Below are 25,222 nucleotides of genomic sequence, written 5' to 3'. Positions count from 1 at the left end.
TCTCTCTCTTTCTCGCTCTCTCTCTCTCTGTCTCTGTCTCTGTCTCTGTCTCTTGCTGTGAGTATGCAGCCACCTTGAGACTACACAGTGAATTCCAGGTCAGCCTGAACTAGAGTGAAACCCTACCTCGAAAAATCAAAAAATAGATTTCTTGGTTAGCTAAAATGTGGCAGCCTCTCTGACACCATTCTATGTTTTTTTTTTATTTTTTATTTATTTATTTATTTTACTTCAGAGAGAGATATACAGATATAGGCAGGTAGACAGAGAGAATGGGCGCGCCAGGGCTTCCAGCCACTGCAAATGAACTCCAGATGTGTGCGCCCCCTTGTGCATCTGGCTAACGTGGGACCTGGGGAATCAAGCCTCGAACCAGGGTCCTTAGGCTTCACAGGCAAGTGCTTAACCGCTAAGCCATCTCTCCAGCCCCATTCTATGTTTTTGACTACTATAGCAGTCTATAAAGTTTTAGACTTTAACAAATAGTTGTAACCTGCCAAAAGAGCCTTCTGTCACTACTGAGAAAGAATTGAGCATATTAGAACACTTAAGGTGAGATGCAGTAATATGTACAAGCATAGACAGACATACAGTGCAACCTAGTCCTACCTACGTTTCTGAAATCTCAATGAGCAAAAGCTCTCAATGGGTTTCTTCATTTAAATAAAAGGGAATTTCTACTTTTTTTTTTTGTTGTTTCTTTGTTTGTTTGATTTTTCGAGCTAAGGTGTCACTCTAGCTCAGGCTGACCTGAAATTCACTATGTAGTCTCAGGGTGGCCTCGAACTCAGGCAATCCTCCTACCTCTGTCTCCCTAATGCTGGGATTAAAGATATGTGCCACCACTCCTGACTTCGTACATTTTTAAAATTCTACCACAAATATTGTTTACTGCTTTTTCAAGTAAACAGGACTACAGAATTGCCCACTAGTAAAGAAGGATCTCAGATGTCATCCTGGTGTTTGCATCTGACTCACTAATCTTTTCAAATGTTAGGTGAATCATTATTGTTTAAACAAGGGAGCAGCTGTTTGTTTTTCTAGTGTGTTGAAACCTTTAATGACATCTATAAATGGAAAAAGAATCAATGAGCTCTTTCAGCTGTTGTTTTAGCAGCTGACAGTACCATTGACTTCAGTGTGATATAAAAGAAAAGAAAAAAGCCCTTACTCATGGAAAGAAAACTTGAAGTTTGGATATACATGATTTCCTGATGTGGGGGAAAGAGGGGAGTTGTTCAACAGAGGTGTATGGAGCACCCATGAGGCTTAGGGACTAGAGCACTGAACAGCACAGATAGACATACGTAAAAACTAAAGTCCTGTCTTTACGAAGCTTGGGGGCGGGGGGGGGGGTCATTTAAGAGTGCTAACTTGAAATTAGCATTTCTATAACCTTACTGAGTTCAGATTATAATCGTGTAATGAAGCGTTTCATGAAGAAATGTGTGGTACCATCTATATATAAACAGGATCAGTGGAGGGGGTGAGGGGTCTCATGTAGCCCAAGCTGGCCTGAAGCTCACTGCGTATGGAGAGGACCTTGAACTTATGATTCTCCTGCCTTTACCTCCTAGATGCTGAGATTTTAAGTGTCACCATCACACTAGCTAGGGTTGGTTCTTGAAAGTCACAGCTTCTGGCTGGGCACAGTGGTACACATCTTTAATCCCAACACTAAGGAAGCAGAGGTAGAAGGATCACTTTTGGGTTTGAGGCCAGCTTCAGTTACAGAGTGAGTTACAGGTCAGCCTGGGCTAGAGTGAGACCCTTCCATAAAAAAAAAAGTGAAGTCACAGCTTCTGCATTCTATAACAAATATATTGTTCTGTTATAATCAACAATTTACATTATGATTCCATTATACATATTTTTTTTTTTTTTGAGGTAGGATCTTGCTCTAGCCCAGGCTGACCTAGAATTCACTTTGTAGTCTCAGGCTAGCCGCTTAACTCAGAGATCCTCCTACCTCTGCTTTTTTAGTGCTGAGATTAAAGTCATACATGACCACACCCCACTCCTCTGGTCTTTTCTTATAGTATAATTTTTATACATGTACATAACGTATTTTCATTTCCTCTGGTCATGATAATCCCTTTAAATGTTTGCCTTTATTTTACCTTTTTGTATTATTGCTTATCATATCATATTCTTTGCATAGCAAGATACCATGTGAGTAAATTTTATAATTCAATACTAATAAGTTTTCCTACCTAAGAATAAAGAAGCCAGGCATGGTGGCTCATGCCTTTAATCCTAGCACTTAGGAGGCAGAGGTAGGAGGAATGCTGTGAGTTCAAGGCCCACCTTAGCCTACATAGTGAATTCCAGGTCAGCATGGGCTAGAGCAAGATTCTACCTTGGGACAGAGGTGGGGGAGGAATGAGCAAAGATAATTTAGAATGTCTTTGAAAATCAGCAGTTTGTCTGCATTTGTTATTTTGTTGTTTCAGTTAATATGGAAATATCATTAAAAGGTTTTGTTGGGCATGGAGGCACACACCTTTAATCCCAGCACTTGGGAGACAGAGGATTGCTTTGAGTTAAGGCTACTGAGACTACATAGTGAATTCCAGGTCAGCCTGGGCTAGAGAGCAAGACCATACCGGGAAAAAAAAAAAAAAAAAAAAAGTTTTGTAATACATAAGTGAACATCTTTAAGTTTCTATTTCCAAAAAAAATCTATATCCTAGTATTTTAACTATTGAGTCATCTCTCCAGTCTAATATAACCTGATTATTTTTGAGTAAAAATAAAATTTTGTGTTTTAAATTATTGGAAAGGGGATCTTGCTTGTGAGACTTGAATGAACTCACCTCATATTCTTGACCTTTGCATCATAATTAATTAGGGAGCCAAGTAGTCTGATCCTAGACCATTTTTAGGGGAGTGACTCATTTTTATGATTTCATTTTTCCATTAGCTCAGTAAACATTTTCTTGTAGCCTTTATTAACATATCTACTAGTGTTTTCTGCATGTTAAAGCTTTCCACCGGACTCCAACGTCTTGTTTCTTAGCAGTTTCCTTAGTGACCAGAGGGTCCAGTTGTCACTGTCAGTCTACAACAGCTGCGAGAACAACTCTTCTTTCCAAAGGGCTCTCCTAAATTCCCGGCCTTAGAGCTGCTGTCTATATTTAGCCAGTGGGATTAAATTGCAAAGGCTTCAGGCTGGGCAAAGCACACCGATCTGCCTTTTAACAGCTAGACCCGTGTGCTGTGAGGAGCTAAAGCCCTCAGTGTCCCCTTCCTCACCCAGGTCACTCACAAAATGGATTCCCAGCGGGAACTCGCAGAGGAACTGCGGCTGTACCAATCCACCCTTCTGCAGGATGGTCTAAAAGATCTCCTAGATGAGAAAAAATTCATCGATTGCACCCTAAAAGCGGGCGACAAAAGTCTTCCTTGCCACAGACTGATTTTGTCAGCCTGTAGTCCCTACTTCCGTGAGTACTTCTTATCTGAAATTGAGGAGGAGAAAAAAAAGGAGGTAGTTTTAGATAATGTGGATCCTGCCCTACTTGACTTAATCATCAGATACCTGTACTCTGCCAGTATTGATCTCAACGATGGAAACGTGCAAGATATCTTCGCCCTGGCCAGCCGCTTTCAGATCCCCTCCGTGTTCACCGTCTGTGTTTCCTACCTTCAGAAGAGACTGGCCCCTGGCAATTGTCTAGCCATCCTCAGACTGGGACTCCTCCTTGACTGCCCACGACTCGCCATTTCCGCCCGAGAGTTTGTGTCTGATCGCTTCGTGCAGATCTCTAAGGAAGAGGATTTCATGCAACTGTCTCCTCAGGAACTGATCTCGGTCATCTCAAACGATGGTCTCAATGTTGAAAAGGAGGAGGCAGTATTTGAGGCGGTGATGAAATGGGTGCGAACAGACAAGGAAAACAGGGCTAAAAACCTTGGTGAAGTATTTGATTGCATTCGTTTTCGTCTTATGGCAGAAAAATATTTCAAAGACCATGTTGAGAAAGATGACATAATTAAAAGCAACCCAGAACTCCAGAAAAAAATCAAAGTTCTAAAAGATGCTTTTGCAGGCAAACTCCCAGAACCTAGCAAAAATACAGAGAAGACTGGAACGGGGGAGGTGAATGGTGATGTGGGTGATGAAGACTTACTTCCCGGTTACCTGAATGACATTCCCAGACATGGGATGTTTGTTAAAGACCTTATTCTCTTGGTTAATGACACAGCTGCAGTAGCTTATGATCCCACAGAAAATGAATGCTACCTGACTGCCCTGGCAGAACAGATCCCCAGAAATCATTCCAGCATTGTTACCCAACAAAATCAAATATATGTAGTAGGCGGGCTATATGTGGACGAAGAAAATAAGGATCAACCCCTGCAGTCTTACTTTTTCCAGGTAAGGACTATTTTTATATAAGTAGAGGCATAAAAGGAAGGCCATTATGCACCACCAACCAGCCAGTTTGTGAGTTATTCTGACTGCTTGCATGTTATTCTATATGATGTCCCATTGTACCCCCCTGTACTTTTAGAGTTGCATAAACATTTAATTTCAGTGCTTATTAATATAAAGTATGGTGAAGGAGATTCTAATCAATATTTAGCTTAAGAATCAAGATTTTATTTGCACTTTTTGTTTCTATTTATTTGAGAGAGAAAGAAAAAGGCAGAGAGAGAGAAAATGGGTGTGCCAGAGCCTCCACCCACCATAAACAAACTCCAGATGTATGTGCCATCTTATGCATCTGGCTTACTTGAGTCCTAGGGAATTGAACCAGGGTCTTTTGACTTTGCAGGCAAGTCCTTTAACCACTAAGCCCTATATCCAGCCCATATTTGTACTTTCATCCTAAATGTTATCTTTATAGTTGATGGAGATTATAATCCTTCAAAACTAAGTATTTTCTTTTTTGGCGTGGGGGTTGAAGGTAGGGTTTCCCTTTAGCTCAGGTGGACCTGGAAGTCACTATGTAATTTCAGGGTGGCCTCAAACTCATGACAATCCTCCTACCTCTGCCTCCCAAGTGCTGGAATTAAAGGCGTGTGCCACCACACCTGGCCCTAGATTTATAATCTTGAACACTATTATCTAGAAAACAGATTAATACCTTTCCCTAAACCAAATTAGTTCTTTTAACTAATACTTTGCTGCTAAGCATGGTGGCACACGCCTTTAATCCCAGCACTCAGGAGGCTGAGCTAAGAGTATCACTGTGAGTCTAAGGCCAGTCTGGGCTACATGCTGAGTTTTAAATCAGCCTGCTAAAGTGAGACTCTACCTCATAAAAACAAAGAATTAGAGAAATAGCTCAGTGGTTAAAAGCAGTTGCTTTTAAAATCTCTCAGCTTATGATCAATTCCCCAGTACCCAGGGAAAGCCAGATGCACAAAGTGGCACATATGTCTGTAGTTCCTTTGCAGCTGTAGGAGGCCCTGGTGTACCCATACTCTTTGTCTTTCTGTCTGTCTCTCTTTCTCTCTCTCAAAAAAAAAAAAAAAAAGTACAACCTGGGGTTATAGAGTGAGTTCCAGGTCATTCTGAGTTAAGAGTGTGACCCTATCTCAAAAAAAAAGAGAGAGAAAAGGAAAAGGGCCAGGCATGGCAGCACTCACCTCTGATCCCAGCACTTGGAAGCAGAGGTAGGAGGATAACTGTGAGATCAAGTCCAGCCTGGCACTACAGTCAGACTGTGCCTCAAAAAAAAGAAGAAAAAAAAAAAAAAGTGGGGCATGGTGGCACGCCTTTAATCCCAACACTTGAGAGGCAGAGGTAGGAGGATCACCATGAGTTCATGGCCATCTTGAGACTACATACTGAATTCCATGTCAGCCCTAGCTAGAGTGAGACCCTACTTTGAAAAACCAAAAAAAAAAAAAAGGATAATTTACACATTAAAGGAATATGTAGTACTTAGTCCAATTGCTAGTTTTTCCCCAAGTTTTCCTTTTTTTCTTTAAGTTAAAGTTTTTGGAGTTAGCATTTTATTAACTCTTAAATATATTTTATTTATTTATTTATTTGAGAGAAAGAAAGAAACAGAAAGACAGAAAGAATGAGAGCACCAGGGCTTCCAGCCATTGCAAACAAACTCCAGATACATGCACCCCCTTGTGCATCTGGCTTACATGGGTCCTGGAGAATTGAACTGGGATCCTTTGGCTTTGCAGGCAAATGCCTTAACTGCTAAGCCGTCTCTCCTGCCCCTTATTAACTCCTATTTATGTTTACTGTGCAAAATCTTTTGCTAGAAATGAAAGGATTTGTGTATATATTCTATATTCTATATACTTTGGATTCCCTTGTTTAAAAAAAAAAAAAACACTGCCTTCACTAGTGTCACTAGTTTCAGTTAGTTCTATTAAGAATACTTGATAGAGCCGGGCGTGGTGGCGCACGCCTTTAATCCCAGCACTCAGGAGGCAGAGGTAGGAGGATCGCCGTGAGTTTGAGGCCACCCTGAGACTCCATAGTGAATTCCAGGTCAGCCTGGGCTAGAGTGAGACCCTACCTCAAAAAACCAAATAATAATAATAATAATAATAATTGTTGGGCTAGAAAGATGGCTTAGCAGTTTGCCTGCAAAATCAAAGGACCCAGGTCTGATTCCCCAGGACCCACGTAAGCCAGATGCACAAGGTAGCACATGTGTCTGGAGTTTGTTTGCAGCAGTTGGAGGCCCTGGCGTGCCCATTCTCTCTTTTCCCCTCTTTCTCAAATAAATAAATATTTTAAAAAGAATATTTGTTTATGCTGTTACATTTATTTGAACCAGACATTATCATAACTTAATGATCAGTTTGGTATAACCATAAGAATTCCCAGCAAAACAAATCCTCTGATGCTAAGACACATGGCAAGTTCATTTGAAGGGAGTTTGTTTTCTACTCTCAGTGCATTGTAGCTTAGCAGTTTATGAAGCATTCAGTGGTGTAACCTGTACCCTCAGCAATGCCAACATCAGTACTTTAAAGCTTGCAGTTAGCTCAGTAGAGTTTGCTTGGGGCCAAGCTGATCATGGTCTGTGGTTCCAGGCACTGAAGTTGGAAAGGCTAATAACGATAAGCAACGTGTAGAAAGTACTGCAGTCACAGTGGGCTCTCGAAGTGACATGAGCAGTCACAACACACTGCTTTTAATCAACACTTTCTAATCTTGGAAAACAGCCACAATAGTACATATTAGTTGTGTTTCTTAATTTTTTCAGGTACTTAGGGTCTCACTTAAGCCCAGGCTGACCTGGAATTCACTATGTAGCCCCAGAATAACCTCAAACTCACAGAGATCCTCCTGCCTTTGCCTCCCAAGTGCTGGAATTAAAGGCGTGCACCACCATACCCAGCTTGTTTCTTAATTTTTAAAAGTTCCACTGAAAGATGTTGCCATGAATATTTGAATATGGACCAGAAAAATTCCTAAACTGTAATTTGAAATTACAAATTTCAAATTTAGATTACCTTCAGGAAGGGAAAATTCAATAAAAAAAACTGGAAGTAAAAATAACAGAATACAGATAGATAATTAAGATTGGTATAGATAAGTAGATAGACATCTAAGAGATGGTATAGCCATAGAATAACTCCTAGAGGGGTGATTTTTTTTTTCTTTTTCCTGAAGGTAGAGTCTCACTGTAGCCCAGGCTGACCTGGAACTCATTCTCTCACTCTGTAGCCCCAGGCTGGCCTTGAATTCATAGCAATCATTCTACCTCAGCCTCCCAAGTGCTAGGATTAGAAGTGTGCACCACCATGCCCATCTCTCCTAGAGTTTTTATTCCACTTTATATGCAACTCAGTGATCGAGCACTTGCTTAGCATGCACAAGGCCCTGAGGTGATCCCTAGAGCACACGCTCACACACACACACGCACACACATTTAAAAAATGTGTGTGTGTGTGTATGCATGCGCTCGCCTGTGAAGCCTAAGGACCCCAGTTTGAGGCTCGCTTCCCCAGGTCCCACATTAGCCAGATACACAAGGGGGCGCACGTGTCTGGAGTTCGTTTGCAGAGGCTGGAAGCCCTGGCGCGCATTCTCTCTCTCTCCCTCTATCTGTCTTTCTCTCTGTGTCTGTCACTCTCAAATAAATAAATAAATAAAATTATATATATATATATATATGTATATATATATATATGTATATATATATATATGGATTTATGAGTAATCTGAAATTTGTATCCTGCAAATAGATTTTGAGAATTTTTTTTTTTTGCTTGAAGAGGTTTGTTGTCCCTCCCCCATAGAATTAATAGATTTATCAAATTTTTGAACATCATGTTTTTGTTTGTTTGTTTTTTGTTTTTTGAGGTAAGGTATCATTCTAGCTCAGGCTGACCCAGAATTCATCTGTATTCTCAGGGTAGCATTGAGAACATCAGGTTTTTAAAAGATATAACACTTGCTGGGTGTGGTGACACACGCCTTTAATCCCAGCACTTGGGAGGCAGAGGTAGGAGGATTGTAGAGAGTTCCAGACCACCCTGAGACCACATAGTAAATTCCAGGTCAGCCTGAACTAATGTGAGACACTACCTTGGGGAAAAAAAAAAATTATTGGGTGCTTAGTATGTCATTACGAATAAAAACAAATGTGAACACTCCACAGATTTGCTATGTTGGTTAGTGTTCTCTGTATCATTCCAGGTTCCAGTTTTAGTATATGTGCTGCAGAAGTGAGCACATTACATTGGGTTTTGAGGTAGTCTGGGTGTAATCCATAATTTTAATGATGAGGAAGGTAAGATTTAGAAAGGCCAAGAGTTTGGCTGGCAATCTACTGACCCATCTGCTAGGACGTACCCATGGGGAATACAAGAACTTAGGCACTGTAGTACAGTGTGGGAACTGGACCCTCAGCTTCGGGATTATGATAGCAGCTGTTCCTTTTAAAAAAAATAAGCTATAAAGCGGGCATGGTAGTGCATGGTTTTAATCTCAGCACACAGGAGGCAGAGGTAAGAGGATCACTGTGAGTTCAAGGCCATCCTGAGACTACATAGTGAATTCCAGGTCAGCCCAGGCTACAGTGAGACCCTACCTCAAAAAACCAAAAAAATTAAAAATAAAACTAAACTATAGATTTAGATAGTTTGGTTTTTAAAACCTGAAAGCCATGTGAATTTGAAGAAATTATTTCATCTTTCTATACCTCAGTTTCCTTATCTGTAAAATGGAGATGAGAAATAGAAGTCTCTATCCTGGAGGACTGAAACCTCTTTAAGTATTTTGAGCAAAGCCTCTCCTAGAGCCAGACTCCATGGATGTGTGCTATTATTTCTATATTATGTACCATCCCTCCAACTGGTCCTTTTTTTTTTTTAATGCGCGAGAGAGAATTGGCATGCCAAGTCCTCCAGCCAACATAATCGAACTCCAGCAGTGTGTGCCACCTTGTGTGCATGTACAACCTTGAGTGCTTTTATCACCTTGTGCGTCTGGCTTATGTGGGACCTGGAGAGTCGAACATGGGGCCTTAGGCTTTACAGACAAGCACCTTAACTGCTAAGCCAGCTCTCCAGCCCTCCCTCCTCTTTTTAATATTTTATTTATTTGAGAGAGAGAAAGAAGCAGACAAATGTTTTGTTGTTGTTGTTTTAAAGAAAGAGGGCTGGAGAGATATCTTAGCAGTTAAGGCACTTGCCTATGAAGCCTAAGGACCCAGGTTTAATTACCCAGAACCATGTAACCCAGGTGCACATGGTGGCACATGCTTCTGGAGTTCGTTTGCAGTGGCTGGGGGCTCTTATGTGCCCATTCTCCCTCTCTCTCTCTCTCTCTCTCTCTCTCTCTCTCTGTCTCTTTCTCTCTCAAATAAAATTTTTTTTTAAAGAAAGGCCAGGCATGGTGGTGCATGTCTTTAATCCCAGCACTTGGGAGGCAGAGATAGGAGGATCGCTGTGAGTGTGAGGCCACCCTGAGCCGACATAGTGAATTCCAGGTCAGCCTGGACTACAGTGAGACCCTACCTCAAAAAAAAAAAAAAAAAAAAAGGGAAGAAGCAGACAGAGAATGGGCAAGCCAGGGCTTCCTCCTACTGTATCAAGTGAACTCCAGACACTTGGGCTGCTGTGTGCATCTGGTTTTACATGAGTACTGTGGAATTGAACCCAAGCCATTAGGCTTTGCAAGAAAGTACCTTTAATGGCTGAGCCATCTCTCCAGTTCCACCCCTGCCTTTTTGTTTTTCAGTCTTGGGACTCACATCCTAGGCAAGCACTCTACCACTGAGCTATACCTCTATCCTATGCCACCTTCTTGATCAGTTTTTTTTCAAAAAGGGAAACAGGGGTCACAGTCCAGATGTTCAGTGAGTGGTCACAAGGCTGGTAAGGCACACACAGGGAGGCACCTCATTCCTGGCAGCTGTTCCTAGTGCTTTGCTGGAGGACATAACTAGATCAGACACAGAGGCTTTTATAGCAAGACCACAGTCTTTTTCCATTCACAGCTTTGTCGGTATCCAGTGAATCATGGCTATTTAGAATTCTCTTCTGCTACTTGGATGTGACACCAGAGAACAGCAAAGCTGTAGCTGCACTCCCTCAGAAAAAGAGATGTCTTGTGCCTCATTGTCCAAAAAACAAAGTGGAAAAGTCTTCAGATTGTAAATAGTAAGGGTCAAAATGGATGCCAGCTATGCCTGATCACCTACTTCACAGTCTGGCACTCAGGGCCACTGGAGGCCTGCAAAAAATGAAATAGCAAAACCAAGCCAAGTTACCTTTCTTTTTTTTTTTGCTTTTTCGAGGTAGGGTCTCACTCTAGCCCAGGCTGACCTGGAATTCACTCTGTAGCCTCAGGGTGGCCTCGAACTCGTGGCGATCCTCCTACCTCTGCCTCCCGAGTGCTGGAATTAAAGGCATGTGCCACCATGCCCAGCTAAATGAAATATTTTTTTTTAAAAGTAACTTAGCTAAATCAAATATTTTTTAAAAAAGTAACTTAGCTAAATCAAATATTTTTTTAAAAAGTATCTTAGCTAAATGAAATATTTTTAAAAAACAGTAACTTAGGCTGGGCATGGTAGCACATGCCTTTAATCCCAGCAGTCGGGAGGCAGAGGTAGGAGGATCGCCACGAGTTCAAGGCTACAGAGTGAATTCCAGGTCAGCCTGGGCTAGAGTGAGACCCTACCTCGAAAAAGCAAAAAAAAAAAAAAAAATTATGTATATAATTTAGAGAGAGGGAAAGAGAGAAAAAGAATGGGTATGGGGTGTGCCAGGGCCTCTAGGCACTGCAAATGAACTCCAGACACATGTGCCACCTTGTACATGTGGTTTTACGTGGGTACTGGGTAGTCAAACCTGAGTTCTTTGGGTCTGCTGGCAAGTGTCTTAACTGCTAAGCATCTTAAATGCTGTCTCTCTAGCCCCCAAATTACTTCTTAATATAAATCAGAAAAAGAAAAAGGTATTTCAAATGACCTCCCCTAAACTAGAAGAAGATATTAATACCTGTCTCTATCAAAGATAAAAAACAAAACACAGGACCTAAAAATCTTTAAAAGAATGACAAATGATACTGTCTAACCTCCCAATTGTCTGGACTGAGCGACAGGTTCAGCTGTTATGGGTGCTGGCTTTTGGGAGCATGTTAAATATAGCACTGAGGGGTCATTCACATACTGTGACCCTCCCTGTTGTGACACCCTGTCTTTCCCCAGTGTCCTAAAGTATTAGGATTCCTTATTTCAAAACTGAAGGAGGCAACTTCAGAAAGAAAAATTAGCAGCAAGCCTAATTCTAACCATAGTTCTAATTAACTTCTGGTAATTCTGTTTTATTCTTTCTTTCTTCTTTTTTTTTTTTTTTTTGTACTTTATTTTAGCAAGCTAAGTAGGTTTTTTTATCCTCCTTGGCAACTCTGAGATATAATATGCTATTTTGGGAATAAAATTTTTACTTGTAAGTAACATAAAGTATAATATACTTCTAGCTGGGCATGGTGGAGCATGTCTTTCCCAGCACTTGGGAGGCAGAGGTAGGAGGATCACCATGAGTTCGAGGCCACCCTGAGAATACATAGTAAATTCCAGGTCAGCCTGGGCTAGAGTGAGACCCTACTTCAAAATATATATATATATAATTACTTTTTGGTACACCTGTAACTTTTTTTCTACAAAGCTCCACAGTTCCTCATATATTCTTTTTTATTTTTTTCCAGCTTGATAACATAGCATCTGAGTGGGTTGGACTTCCACCTCTCCCTTCAGCCAGGTGTCTCTTTGGTCTGGGAGAGGTAGATGACAAAATCTATGTAGTTGCCGGCAAAGACCTTCAAACAGAGGCTTCGCTGGATTCAGTATTGTGCTATGATCCTGTGTAAGTTGTCATAACATTCCTGATCCCTAAGCATGCCTACAGCAAATTCATACTTTGACAACCTGGAATTTACTGAAAACAAATTTTATCATCATCTAATTTTAGGGCTGCAAAATGGAGTGAAGTAAAAAATCTTCCTATCAAAGTCTACGGCCATAATGTGATTTCACATAATGGGATGATATATTGTCTAGGTGGAAAGACAGATGACAAGTAAGTGCCCTCCAATTTCCTTGTGATTTATAGCCAAATGAATTATTTCAAAGGTTTCTTCCTTTTTTTTCCCTTTGAGTCTATACACTGAAATGGGATTTGGTTCTCACCTACCATTGTTTGGAGATAAAATTTCAAAATTAAATTCTGAAAAGTTACTGGAGCTGTTATACATTATTTCTGAAGGAAAACAATACAATATTAAAACTGCTTTAAAAAATAATAGGAAGATACCTGGCATGGTGGTGCACACCCTTCATCCCAGCACTTGGGCGGCAGAGGTAGGAGTATTGCTGTGAGTTCAAGACCACCCTGAGACTACATAGTGAATCCCAGGTTGGCCTGAGCTAGAGCAAGACCCTACCTCAAAATAATAATAATAATAATAGTAATTAAATAAATAATAGGAAGATACCACAATCACAAGTTTTCTGACACTGAAAGAGAGGCATCTAGGAGCAAGAGCAAGTCTTATTTAGCTGATTTATAATCACATTTTACTGCAGTAAGATCAGGGGAAAAGGAGGGTGGAGGTAGAAGGAGGGGTTATGATCATGGTGGATTGTCTATTATATGCAGAGGTTGTCAATAAAAGTTTTTTTAATTTTTGTTTATTTTTATTTATTTGAGAGAGACAGACAGACAAAGAGAGAAAGAGGCAGATAGAGAGAAAGAATGGGTGTGCCAGGGTCTTTAGCTATTGCAAACAAACTCCAGATGTATGCTCCACCTTGTGCATCTGGCTTACATGGGTCCTGGGGAACCTTGAACCTCGAACTGGGGTCCTTTGGCCTCGCAAGCAAGCGCTTAACCACTAGGGCATCTCTCTAGCCCTGATAAAAGTTTTTAAAAGATGGGTGAGCTTTCTTATTCACTTAGCCACAAAGAGATAAAATATTAAATGAACTCTTTGACATAGTATTTTTTAATATATATATATTTTTAATTTTTTGTTTATTGTTATTTATTTATTTATTTGAGAGCGACAGACAGAGAGAAAGAGGCAGATATATAGAGAGAATGGGCGTGCCAGGGCCTCCAGCCACTGCAAACGAACTCCAGACATGCACCCCCTTGTGCATCTGGCTAACACAGGTCTTAGGGAATTGAGCCTCAAACCAGGGTCCTTAGGCTTCACAGGCAAGTGCTTAACCACTAAGCCATCTCTCCAGCCCTACTTATTTGAGACAGAGAAAAAGGCAAAGAGAGATAGAGAGAGAGAGTGCAAACAGGCACACCAGGATCTCCAGCCACTGCAAATGAACTCCAGATGCATGTGCCCCCCTTGTGCATCTGGCTTGCATGGGTCCTGGAGAATTGAACTGGGATCCTGTGGCTTTGTAGGCAAACACTTTAACCACTAAGCCATCTCTCCAGCCCTAACATAGTATTTTAACATATCCACTAAAACAATAGCACATAGAAAATTCTGTGGATTTTTACTTTGTGCTCATAACAAGGAATTTACATCAGTTTAAAACTGAAAAGCATAGTGATTGAAAAGAGTGCAGTTTTCAGCAACATGTTGTATTCTTATTCCCTGGCAAAAGTGATATTCAAACTATTTAATTGTTCAAAACAGGCATGGATCAACCAGATCACGTACTCCCAGGTCTCCCACTAGTTTCTAGTGTCTTACGGAAAAACTAGGATGAAATTTCATATATAAAACTAGCTTGGGGCTGGAGAGATTGCTTAGTGTTTAAGGCAATTGCCTGCAAAGCCAAAGGACCTAAGTCTGATTCCCCAGGAGCCACGTAAGCCAGATACATAAGGTAACGCATGTGTCCGGAATTTGTTTACAGCAGCTGGAGGCCCTGGAACACCGATTCTGTCTCTCTCTCTCTCTCTCTCAACTTCTATCTCTCAAATAAATAAATGGAAAAAAAGTTTTAAAATATTAAAAAAAAAAAAACTAGCTTGGTTTCTAGACACACCCAAGGAAAAGGTCTTTGGGAAAGAGGTCTTTTGACTCAGAGAGGAGGCACAAGTCCAGAGCGCTTCAGACTTCAGTCAAGCCATAGACCATCTGGTAAAATGAACACTTTCAGTTTACACTGTGAGAACGAGTCTCCTGCCCCAGAAAATTCTGATTTGGTTTATTATCACATGTCCAGGCTGTTTAATTAACACAGATGTTCAGTCTTTGACAGATAAACAAAATGAATAGTTGGGTACAGTGGCATAGGCCTGTAGTTCCAATTACCAAGGAGGTTGAATTGGGAGGATAGCTTGTTCCTAGAAGTTCAAGATCGCCTGGGTGATATAGCAAGACTCATTTCAAACTCACAACAAAAAGAATTATAAGGGTATGGTAGGAAAGAAAGTCAAATGTGGAATTATGTTTAAAGTAAATAACTTGGAATAATAAAAGGGGAGCTGTAAAAAACCAGTAAAGACCTCAGGCTGGAGAGATGGCCCAGTGGTTAAGGTACTTGCCTGCAAAGCCTAATGACCCAGGTTTGGTTTCCCAGTGCTCACATAAATCTAGATGTATAGAGTGGCACATGTATCTGGAGATTGTTTGCAGCTGCTAGAGGCCCTGGCACACTCATTCACTCTTTCTTTCCCACTTTCTCTACTTGCAAACAAATAATTTTTTAAAATATTTTATTTATTTATTTATTTGACAGAGAGAAAGAGGGAGAGAGAGAGAAAATGAGCATGCCAGGGCCTCCAGCCACTGCAGACAAACTCCAGATGCATGTGCTCCCTTGTGCATCTGGCTAATGTGGGTCCTGGGGAATCAAACCTGGGTCCTTTGGCTTTGCAGGCAAGTGCCTTAACTGCTAAACCATCCCTCCAGCCTTTTTTTTTTTCCTTTCGTCGTAGGGTCTCGCTCTAGCCCAGGCTGACCTGGAACTCACTCTGTAGTCTCCGGGTGGCCTCGAACTCATGGTGATCCTTCTACCTCTGCCTCCCAAGTGCTGGGATTAAAGGCATGTGCCGCCATGCCCAGCCCTTTTTTTTTTTTTTTTTTAAATAAAGAACTTGGCAGGCGAGGTGGCACTCACCTTTAATCCCAGCACTTGAGAGGCAAAAGTAGGAGGATCGCCATGAGTTCAAGGCCACCCTGAGACTACATAGTAAATTTCAGGTTAGCCTGGGCTAAAGTGAGACACGACCTCAAAAAAACAAAAATAAATAAATAAAAAATAATAAAGAACTCTAGCTGGGCATGGTGGTACACTCCTTTAGTCCCAGCACTTGGGAGGCAAAAGTAGGAAGATCACTATAAGTTTAAGGCCAGCCTAAGACTAAGTAGTTAATTCCAGATCAGCCTGTGCTAGAGCAAGGATCTACCTTAAAAAAACAAAAAACAAAAAAAGAACTTTATGTTCTAGAGCTAATAGTTTTATTCGATTAAAATGATAAATACAGACATAAAATGTGACCTAAAACACTTGCTTTTATTGATGTGTGTGTGTGTGTATGTGTATATATATATATATATATATATATATATATATATATATAGAGAGAGAGAGAGAGAGAGAGAGAGAGAGAGATTTTCCTTCGTGTACCCAATGTACTTCTATCACACTCACACCTCATTATCCTTTCCTTTTCCTCTCCTACTCCCATTGTTCCCTCTAGTTGCCTTTCTACCTATGTGTCTTATTTATTTATTTTTTTAGTAAACCAATGAATTTCTTTAGGGTTGCCCACAGGATCCTGAATAAGGTATTATTTAAAGGAGCATGAGTTCCTTACAGTGGCTATGCCATTGAAGACATTGAAAGGCCATGATTTATTTTGTTCAAATATTTTAAAAATTTATTTATTGAAGGACTGCTGGATAGATAGCTTAGCTATTAAGGTGCTTGCCTGCAAAACCAAAGGACCTAGGTTCCATTCCCCAGGACCAACGTAAAGCCAAATGCACAAGGTGGTGCATGCATCTGGAGTTTGTTTTCAGTGGCTAGTGGTCCTAACAAGCCCATTTCTCTCTCTCTCTCTCTCTCTCTGCCTCTCCCACGTCTCTCTCAAAGAAATAATTTTTTTTAATTGAGAGCTGCCAGGTGTGGTGGCACACATCTTTACTCCCAGCACTCAGGAAGCAGAGGTAGGAGGATTGCCATGAGTTTGAGGCCACCTTGAGACTCCATAGTGAATTCCAGGTCAGCCTGGGCCAGAGTAAGAACCTACCTTGGAAAACCAAAAAAATTTTTTTAAACTTGAGATCTGAAGAGATGGCTTAGGAGTTAAGGCACATGCCTGTGAAGCCTAGGACCCAGGTTCAATTCTCCAGGTTCCACGTAAGCCAGATGCCCAAGTTGGCACATGTGTCTGGAGTTTGTTTGCAGTGGCTAGAAGCCCTGGAATGCCCATTCTCACTCTCTCCACCCCCTGTCCCTAATAAATAAAAAAATCAATAAAAATACATATTAAGGGCTGGAGAGATGGCTTAGCAGTTAAGTGCTTGCCTGTGAAGCCTAAGGACCCCGGTTCGAGGCTCGGTTCCCCAGGTCCCACGTTAGCCAGATGCACAAGGGGGCACACGCGTCTGGAGTTTGCTTGCAGAGGCTGGAAACCCTGGCGCGCCCATTCTCTCTCTCCCTCTATCTGTCTTTCTCTCTGTGTCTGTCGCTCTCAAATAAATAAATAAATAAATCACTTGAGATTCTGTTCTGGGCTCCACTGAATAAGATGATTAAAAAAAATATATTTAAAAAAATTTTAAGGGGGGTACAGAGAGAATGGGCGCTCCAGAAATTTCAGCCACTGCAAACAAGTTCCAGATACATGTACCACCTTGTGCATCTGGCTTATGTGGGTTTTGGGGAATTGAACCTGGGTCCTTAGGCTTTTCAGACAAGTGACTTAGCCACTAAGCCATGTCTCCAGCCCGAAAGGCCATGATTTTTATCTAATCTATCTATATCTCAAGATAATATATCCTGAAATGTTTATATTTATATTCTTAGTTTTTACTATTTCAATCAAATTAAGATTTAAGGAACATACATTATAAATCTACTCAGTGCCAAATTTTATTTTGGGTATTTTTCTGAGTGAATGGAATGAAAAATATTTTTTAAGTATGTTCTGATTTTAGAAACATTGGAATTCTGCCAAGTGGTTTAAATTGTTTCCTTCAAATAGCATTAGTAACTAGGAAATGGATATGTAAGCATGCAAGTTCTGTCAGTAAGAATATATTAATCTTGAGAATCTGATTACCTAGACAGCCTTGCTTAACAAATGTTGAAGTTAGGAACTCTGAAATGAATTATCTAAAAGGGTTAAGACCGGGGGTACTATGGAGATAGCTTAGTTGTAGAGTGCTTTTCTAGCATGTGGGAGGCCCTGGCTTTGGTCCTTAGCTGGAAAAAGCAATGAAAGGACTGAATTGCACTATTTACCACTAATGAATGTAAAATCAAGAACATAATTTTTGTATCATGTTCACTTTTGGGTTTTTTTTTAATTTATTTTTCTTTTATTTATTTATTTTTTATTTTTTTGGTTTTTCAAGGCAGGGTCTCACTCTAGCTCAGGCTGACCTGGAATTCACTATGTAGTCTCAGGGTGGTCTTGAACTCATGGCAATCCTCCTACCTCTGCCTCCAGAGTGCTGGGATTAAAGGTGCATGCCACCACGCCCAGCTTCTTTTTTAACAATAATTTATTTATCTGAGAGTGAGTATGGGTGTGTTAGAGCCTCCTGTCACTGCAAACAAACTCCAGACACACATGCCACTTTATTGTTGTCATTGTCTGTCTGTCTGTCTATTTGTTTTTGTTTTTCTAGGTCTGTCTCGCTCTAGCTCATGCTGACCTGGAATTCACTATGTAATCTCAGGGAGGCCTTAAACTCACAGGGATCCTCCTACCTCTGCCTCCCAAGTGCTGGGTTTAAAGGCGTGCACCACCAGCCCGGCCCACATGTGCCACTTTGTGCATCAAGCTTTATATAGGTACTGGGGATCAAACTCAGGCCATCAGGCTTTGCAAGCAAGTGCCTTAACCACTGAGCAATCTCTCTAGCCTTTTTTTTTTTTTTTTTTTTGTACTCTAGCCCAAGCTGATCTGTAATCCCAGCACTTGCGAAGCAGAGGTAGGAGGATTGCCAAGAGTTCAAGGCCACCCTGAGACTACATAGTGAAGTCTAGGTCAGCCTGAGCTAGAGTGAGACACTACTTCAAAAATCCAAAAGAAAAAGGGACTAGAGAGATGGCTCAGCTATTAAGGCACTTTGCCTGCAAAGCCTAATGACCCTGGTTCAAGTCCCCAGTACCCAGGTAAAGCCAGATGCACAAAGTGGACATGCATCTGGAGTTTGTTTGCAACAGCTGGAGGCCCTTGTATACCCATTCTCTCCGTCTTCTCTATATAGCTCTCTGCTTTCAAATAAAATATTTAAAAAGAAAAAAAGAAGGGAAGGAGCTGGAGAGATAGCTCAGCAGTTAAAGGCACTTGCTTGCAAAACCTGACAGCCTGGGTTTGATTCCCCAGGACCAACATAAAGTCAGATGCAAAGTGGTGCATTGGGTCTGGAGTTTGTTTGCAGTGGCAGGAGCTCCCGTGGTAGCTACGCTCACTCTCTTTGTGCCGCTTGTTCTCTCTGTCTCTCAAATCAGTAAATAACTTTGTTTTGTTTTTCGAAGTAGAGTCTCACTCTAGCTCAGGCTGACCTGGAATTCTCTAATTAGTCTTAGGGTGGCCTCAGACTCATGGCAATCCTCCTACCTTTCCCTCCCGACTGCTGGGATTAAAGATGTACACCACCTTGCCTGGCTCTAAATAAGTAACTTTAATAAGTATTCTCTCTCCCGTTCTTTCTCTCTTTTTCTCTCCCCTTAAAATAAATAAATAAATAAATAATTTTAAAGTATTCTCACCAAAGGAGTTTTGTTAGTTTTTTGGGGTTTTTTTTGTTGTTGTTGTTGTTGTTGTTGCTGTTTTTGCTTGTTTGTTTGTTTTGGTTTTTCAAGGTAGGGACTCACTCTAGCCCAGGCTGACCTGGAACTCACTATGTAGTCTCAGGGTGGCCTTGAACTCACAGCGATCCTCCTACCTCTGCCTCCAGAGTGCTGGGATTAAAGGCATGCACCACCACGCCTGGCTTGTTTTTTGTTTGTTTGTTTTTCTCAAGGTAGGGTCTTGCTATAGCCCAGGCTGACCTGGAATTTACTATGAAGTCTCAGGGTAGCCTTGAACTCACAGAGATCCTCCTACCTGTCTCATAAGTGTTAGGATTAAAGGAGTGTGCCACCACACCTGGCTTTAATTTTTATTATTATTTTTTTATTTGACCGAAAGAAAGAGAGAAAGAGGCAAATAGATAATGGGTATGTCTGGGCATGCCAGGGCCTTCAGCTGCTGTAAACAAACTCCAGATGCATGTGCCACCTTGTGCATCTGGCTAATGTGGGTCCTGGGGAATCAAACCTAGGTCCTTAACCATTAAGCCATCTCCCCAGCCCTTTGTCAGTTTTTGACATTACCAAATGTATCCAGCTAATAACTAGTTATTTGGGACTTGAACTCCTTTCACTCAGCTATAGGCAACTATAAGGAACATACTGAATTTGAGGAGCCCATGTGCTGCAGCTAGCTCTGAACATATGAAACAGATTATATTACTCATCAGCCCAGATGACTAGTTATCTAATAGATAGCCCCAGTCCCCTTTCCCAGCTTCAGGGGTCCAACTCAAGTCCTCACACATGGCAGGCTAGCTACATCCCCAGCCATACACAGCCCCAAATTTCCTTAAGTACTACATACTTCATATGAGAAGCAAAATCAAATTGTTAAGTGACTTTCACAAAAATAAAGTGCTGAAAAAAATATTTGCCATCTTTTTGTGTTTCTTATAGAAAGTGTACAAACAGGGTGTTTATCTACAATCCAAAAAAAGGAGACTGGAAAGACCTGGCTCCAATGAAAACCCCTCGTTCCATGTTTGGAGTGGCAGTCCATAAAGGCAAAATTGTGATTGCTGGAGGTGTCACTGAAGATGGGCTTTCAGCTTCCGTTGAAGCTTTTGACCTCAAAACCAATAAGTGAGTTGCTCTATAGTATATAAATAATTGTACATTTTAATTGTTGCTTTTTTTTTTTTTACAGAAATAAAGCTTTCTAATAAGATATGGGGAGGGGAAAGCAAAGAGGCACAGATGGAAGAATTATTTCCAACTGTGTCTGTTCTGCAATTACTGGGTGTAAAACTCTGCATGATATGTTTGTTATTCGGAACACCTGGTTTTCAAGTTAATTTTGGCATGCTCAGTTTGACCTTCATATAAGCCTTCTGCATTATAATAATAAATTTTTAAAAATTAAAATAAATACAGAAAAAAAATCAGGAGTAAAAAAATAAAAGCAAAGATAATAAATACCTTTGAATACTGCACACATGTAGGTGGATCTGCATCTCTAATAGAGTGGATTTGGAATGTATACTATAAGGATTAAACATCTGGATGAGTATATACATTTTATATGTCTACTTTAGCAATGAAGGAAAAAATCAGAGTAGTAGTATTTTTTGAGAAACCATATATATGTGATTATAAAATAGACCTTGATGTCTGAATATCACAAAGAATTTTTATAGAACAGGATTTAAATTATCATTAAAAGCAATGTCTTTGCAGCTGGGCATAGTGGTGCACGCGTTTAATCCCAGGACTCTGGAAGCTCAAGTAAGGGCATCACTGTAAGTTCAAGGCTATCCTAGAGCTCCAGAGTGAGTTCAAGGTCAGCCTGGACTATGGTGAGACCCTGCCTCAAAAAATAGTAATGATGATGATGATGATATGTATGTATGTGTGTATATATATATATATATATATATATATATATATATATATATTGTTTGTTTGTTTGTTTTGTTTTTCAAGGTAGGGTTTTACTCCAGCCCAGGCTGACCTGGAATTCACTATGTAGTCTTAGGGTGGCCTTGAACTTATGGCGATCCTCCTACATTTGCCTCCTGAGTGCTGAGATTAAAGGCATGTGCCACCATGCCTGGCTTAATAATAATGGTCTTTTTTCCTCCAAGACAGGGTCTCACTCTAGCCCAGTTTGACCTGGAATTCACTATGTAGTCTCAGGGTGGCCTTGAACTCACAGCAATCCTCCTACCTTTGCCTCCCAAATTGCTAGGATTAAAGGCTTGCACCACCATGCCCAGTTCAATAATAAAATTTTTAAAGACTGTATGACATGAGTAAAAACTCAGGATATAAAAAGTATCACAAAACTGTTAATTCTTAGTTTACATAGATCTATGGACATATGTGTGTGTGTGTGTATGTGTATCCTTTAGAAAAATGACAAAATTATACCAAAATGTTTCATATGGTATCTAATATTTTATGAATTTTTACTGCTTGAATTTTAACTTATAATCTTCCATAATTGTTCAGTAAATACATTTAGCATTGACTACATGCTTGATCAATGTCTAGATGGGAAGTAATGACGGAATTTCCTCAAGAAAGAAGCTCTATCAGTTTGGTTGGCCTGGCTGGGTCCCTGTATGCTGTCGGTGGGTTTGCCATGATTCAGCTGGAGTCTAAAGAATTTGCACCCACTGAAGTCAACGACATATGGAAGTAAGTTGTCTGTAGTCCAATGCTGGGTTTGTTTGTTGATCTCAATTTTAGCCTAGACTTATCTGAGACTCACACAGGACCTCCTACCTCTGCCTCCTGAGGGCTGGGATTAAAAGTGCATCACTCTCAGCAGTCCAACATTTTGAACCAAATATGAAACCAAATCATCGATAAACTACGCTGTCATAAGTAAGCCAGACTTTCCTAGTGTGCAAGCAACTTCTCTGTAGCAGACTGAAAACTTCAAGCCTAATTGAACTTTTGCACAGATACTTTGTTCCAAGTTCTGCTTTTAATTAGCTGGGAGCTTAGAGGCCAGCCCCACTTACAAGGCTGGATATTGTTCCATGACCTGGTACCAGACTCTTTAGAGCCCTGGCTACTCAATGTGTGGTCTGTGGGCCAATAGGTGCATTGGTGTCCCCTAGGAGCTGCTTAAAGATGTACTATCCCAGATTCCACCTCAGATCTAGTAACTCAGAATCTATATTTTAGCAAGAGTCCCAGCTGATGTGCTGACACACTTAAGTTTACACCTGCTCAGTGAAGACAGAGCACTAAACCTGAGCAAAAACTGGGCATTATTTGTTCCACACCTGAAGCAGCTGGTGAAGTGGAAGGCTGAAAGGCTAGTAGCTTAACTAAACTACTCTTTTGTGCTTCAAGCATCATTTCCTGCTGTGGATATAGCTTAGTATCAGAGTGCTTGCATAACAAGCATGAAGCTCAAGGTTCAATTCCCAGTACAAAATAATAATGATGATCATTTCCTTTGCTGTAATAACAATGAATAGTGTAGAGGGCAAGGAAAAAATGTTTACAACTTAGTGGAATGAGGGTGAAAGGGGACATAAGAGTATAACCTGATTGAATATGACCAATACATAATATGTTTACAGTAAAGTTCTCTCTCTATCTCTCTCTATATATACATATATTTTTATTTTATTATTATTATTACTTTGGCATTTCGAGGTATGCTTTCAGTCTAGCACAGGCGACCTGTAATTCACTATGCATCTCAGGGTGGCCTCAAACTCCTGGCGATCCTTCTACCTCTGCCTCCTGAGTGCTGGGATTAAAGGTGTGCCCCACCTCACCTGGCTTTCTTTTTCTTTTTTTTTTTTTTTAAAAAAGGTAGTCAGTTATGATCATTGCCTCTAAAAAAGGAAGGGGGTAAAAGTTAGAAGTTTTCAAAGAGCAAGGAGGCTAGAATTAGCAAGAAAGTGAGATGGGAAAAGACTAGAGCAGCAGAACAAAAAGAGTTAGGGTGAACAAGCAGTGATCCCCAGCCCTGACTCTATAATACAGTTACCTGTGATGTTTTAAAAAATACTATTGACTTATTAGAGAGTGCGAGAGAGAATAGGGCCTCTTGCTACTGCAGATGAACTTTGGATGCATGAGCCACTTTGTGCATCTGGTCTTACATCGGTGCTGGGGGATTGGAACCCATGCTATTAAAGGCAAGCAAGCACCGTTAACCAATGAGCTATTTCCTCAGCCCTAGCCACAATCTCTTAATGCTTACTCCTTATTTTTATTTTTGATTTATTTGAAAGAGTGAGACAGAAGCAGGGAGAGAGAGAGAGAGAGTTGTGCACCAGGGCTTCTAGCCACTGCAAACAAACTCCAGACACACTTGCTACCTTGTGTATCTGGCTTACGTGGGAACTGGGGAATCAAACCTGGGTCCTTAGGCTTTGTAGGCAAGTGCCTTAACCACTAAGCCATCACTCTAGCCCTACTTACTCTTTTCTAAACATCTTTTTTTAAAAATATTTATTATTTAGTTACTTGTTAGAGACAGAGTACGGGAGAGAAAGAGAGAGAGAGAGAGTGAGAGAGTGAGAATGGGCACACCAGAGCTTCTAGCCACTGCAGACAAACTCCAGACGCATGCACCACCATGTGCATCTGACTTATGTGGGTATTGGGGAATCAAACCTGGGTCCTTAGGCTTCACAGGCATGTGCCTTAACCATTAAGCCACTTCTCCAGCCCTACTTACTCTTTATTTCTTAATTTATTGCCCAAATTTTATGTAAACTTCTTTCCTTCTTAGTAGTAAAATATTTTTGTCAAATTTTTCTATGTAAGTTACCCAGTGTAAAATGTTGCTGAGAATTTAGAACACAGATGGAATTCTCCTGGCTCCACCTCCCCTCTTCCTAAACACTAAGATTACAGATGCCTGTGCTACTGAGTCTGGCTTTCATATGGATTACAGGGATCTGAATTCTCGGCATCAGGCTTGCAAGCAAGCACTGGTTAATAAAAACCAACCAGTGAGCCATCTCCCTACCCTGCAAACACACTGTTAAGGAGTGACCATGGCATATCAGATGAATTCTAGGCATTGGTATGTGGGACTACCAGCTATCTTCTTCAGTTCCAAGGTGGTTGCTTAACTGCTTAGCTGTCCTGTAATTGCTCTGGACAGCCTGGTTGCCAGGGAAGACCAAACTGTTAGGCATCTAAATGAAAAGCTGTGGCTATACGCATTTAGTGTCAATTTTGAAAGGAATCAATTGTTATTCTAGCAGACAGGTGTGTTCTCCTCTGGGTAAGAGCCAGATATTTTTTTTTTCTTCTGAAGATTCACAGTTGTATATTGGACACAGGGAAAACTATAGAACTCTCTTTAAAAGTTGCTTATTGTTTTATTTTGTGGTTTTTTTTCCCCATCAGGTATGAAGATGATAAAAAAGAATGGGCTGGGATGTTGAAGGAAATACGTTATGCTTCAGGAGCTAGCTGCCTAGCAACACGTTTAAATCTCTTCAAACTGTCTAAACTATAAACAAGGTGACAAAAACAATAGATTGAGAGGTGGTTTGTTTGGACTATAGGGCTTTAATTTATTGGTATTTTTTAAGCCTGTACAAAGATTCATGTAGAAGTTATTTAATGAGTTTACTAAGAGGTGACGAGTGTATCAAAACCTCAGTCGCTGACTTTTCATAACTGAGTGTAAAACCATTTTCTAAGAAAGTTAATATTCAGTTGAACATAGTTCTTTTGTTAACCTTTCTATCTCAATGAAATATAAAGAAGCTTCCTAAATTTGGGCTGTTTGCTAATCCTTTGTATTGTTAAGGAAACTTTACTCTTGTTTTCTATTACAAAGGAAA

General features: G+C 40.6%; 1 protein-coding gene across 1 annotated transcript; it reads left to right on the top strand.

Moving 5' to 3' along the window:
• Positions 1–3,271: 3,271 nt before the first annotated feature.
• Positions 3,272–24,982, top strand: Klhl41 (kelch like family member 41). The gene is made up of 6 exons (XM_004651931.3): positions 3,272–4,381; positions 12,149–12,306; positions 12,412–12,519; positions 20,346–20,531; positions 21,942–22,088; positions 24,780–24,982. Exons 1-6 carry the CDS (start codon positions 3,272–3,274, stop codon positions 24,889–24,891), a joined length of 1,821 nt encoding a protein of 606 aa, XP_004651988.1. The 3' UTR covers positions 24,892–24,982.
• The last annotated feature ends 240 nt before the right edge of the window (positions 24,983–25,222 follow it).

The sequence above is a fragment of the Jaculus jaculus genome, chromosome 4, assembly GCF_020740685.1.
Source record: "Jaculus jaculus isolate mJacJac1 chromosome 4, mJacJac1.mat.Y.cur, whole genome shotgun sequence".
Classification (NCBI taxonomy): domain Eukaryota; kingdom Metazoa; phylum Chordata; class Mammalia; order Rodentia; family Dipodidae; genus Jaculus; species Jaculus jaculus.
The sequence above is the reverse complement of the archived record's forward strand: the minus strand, read 5'-3'. Positions and strand labels throughout refer to the sequence as shown.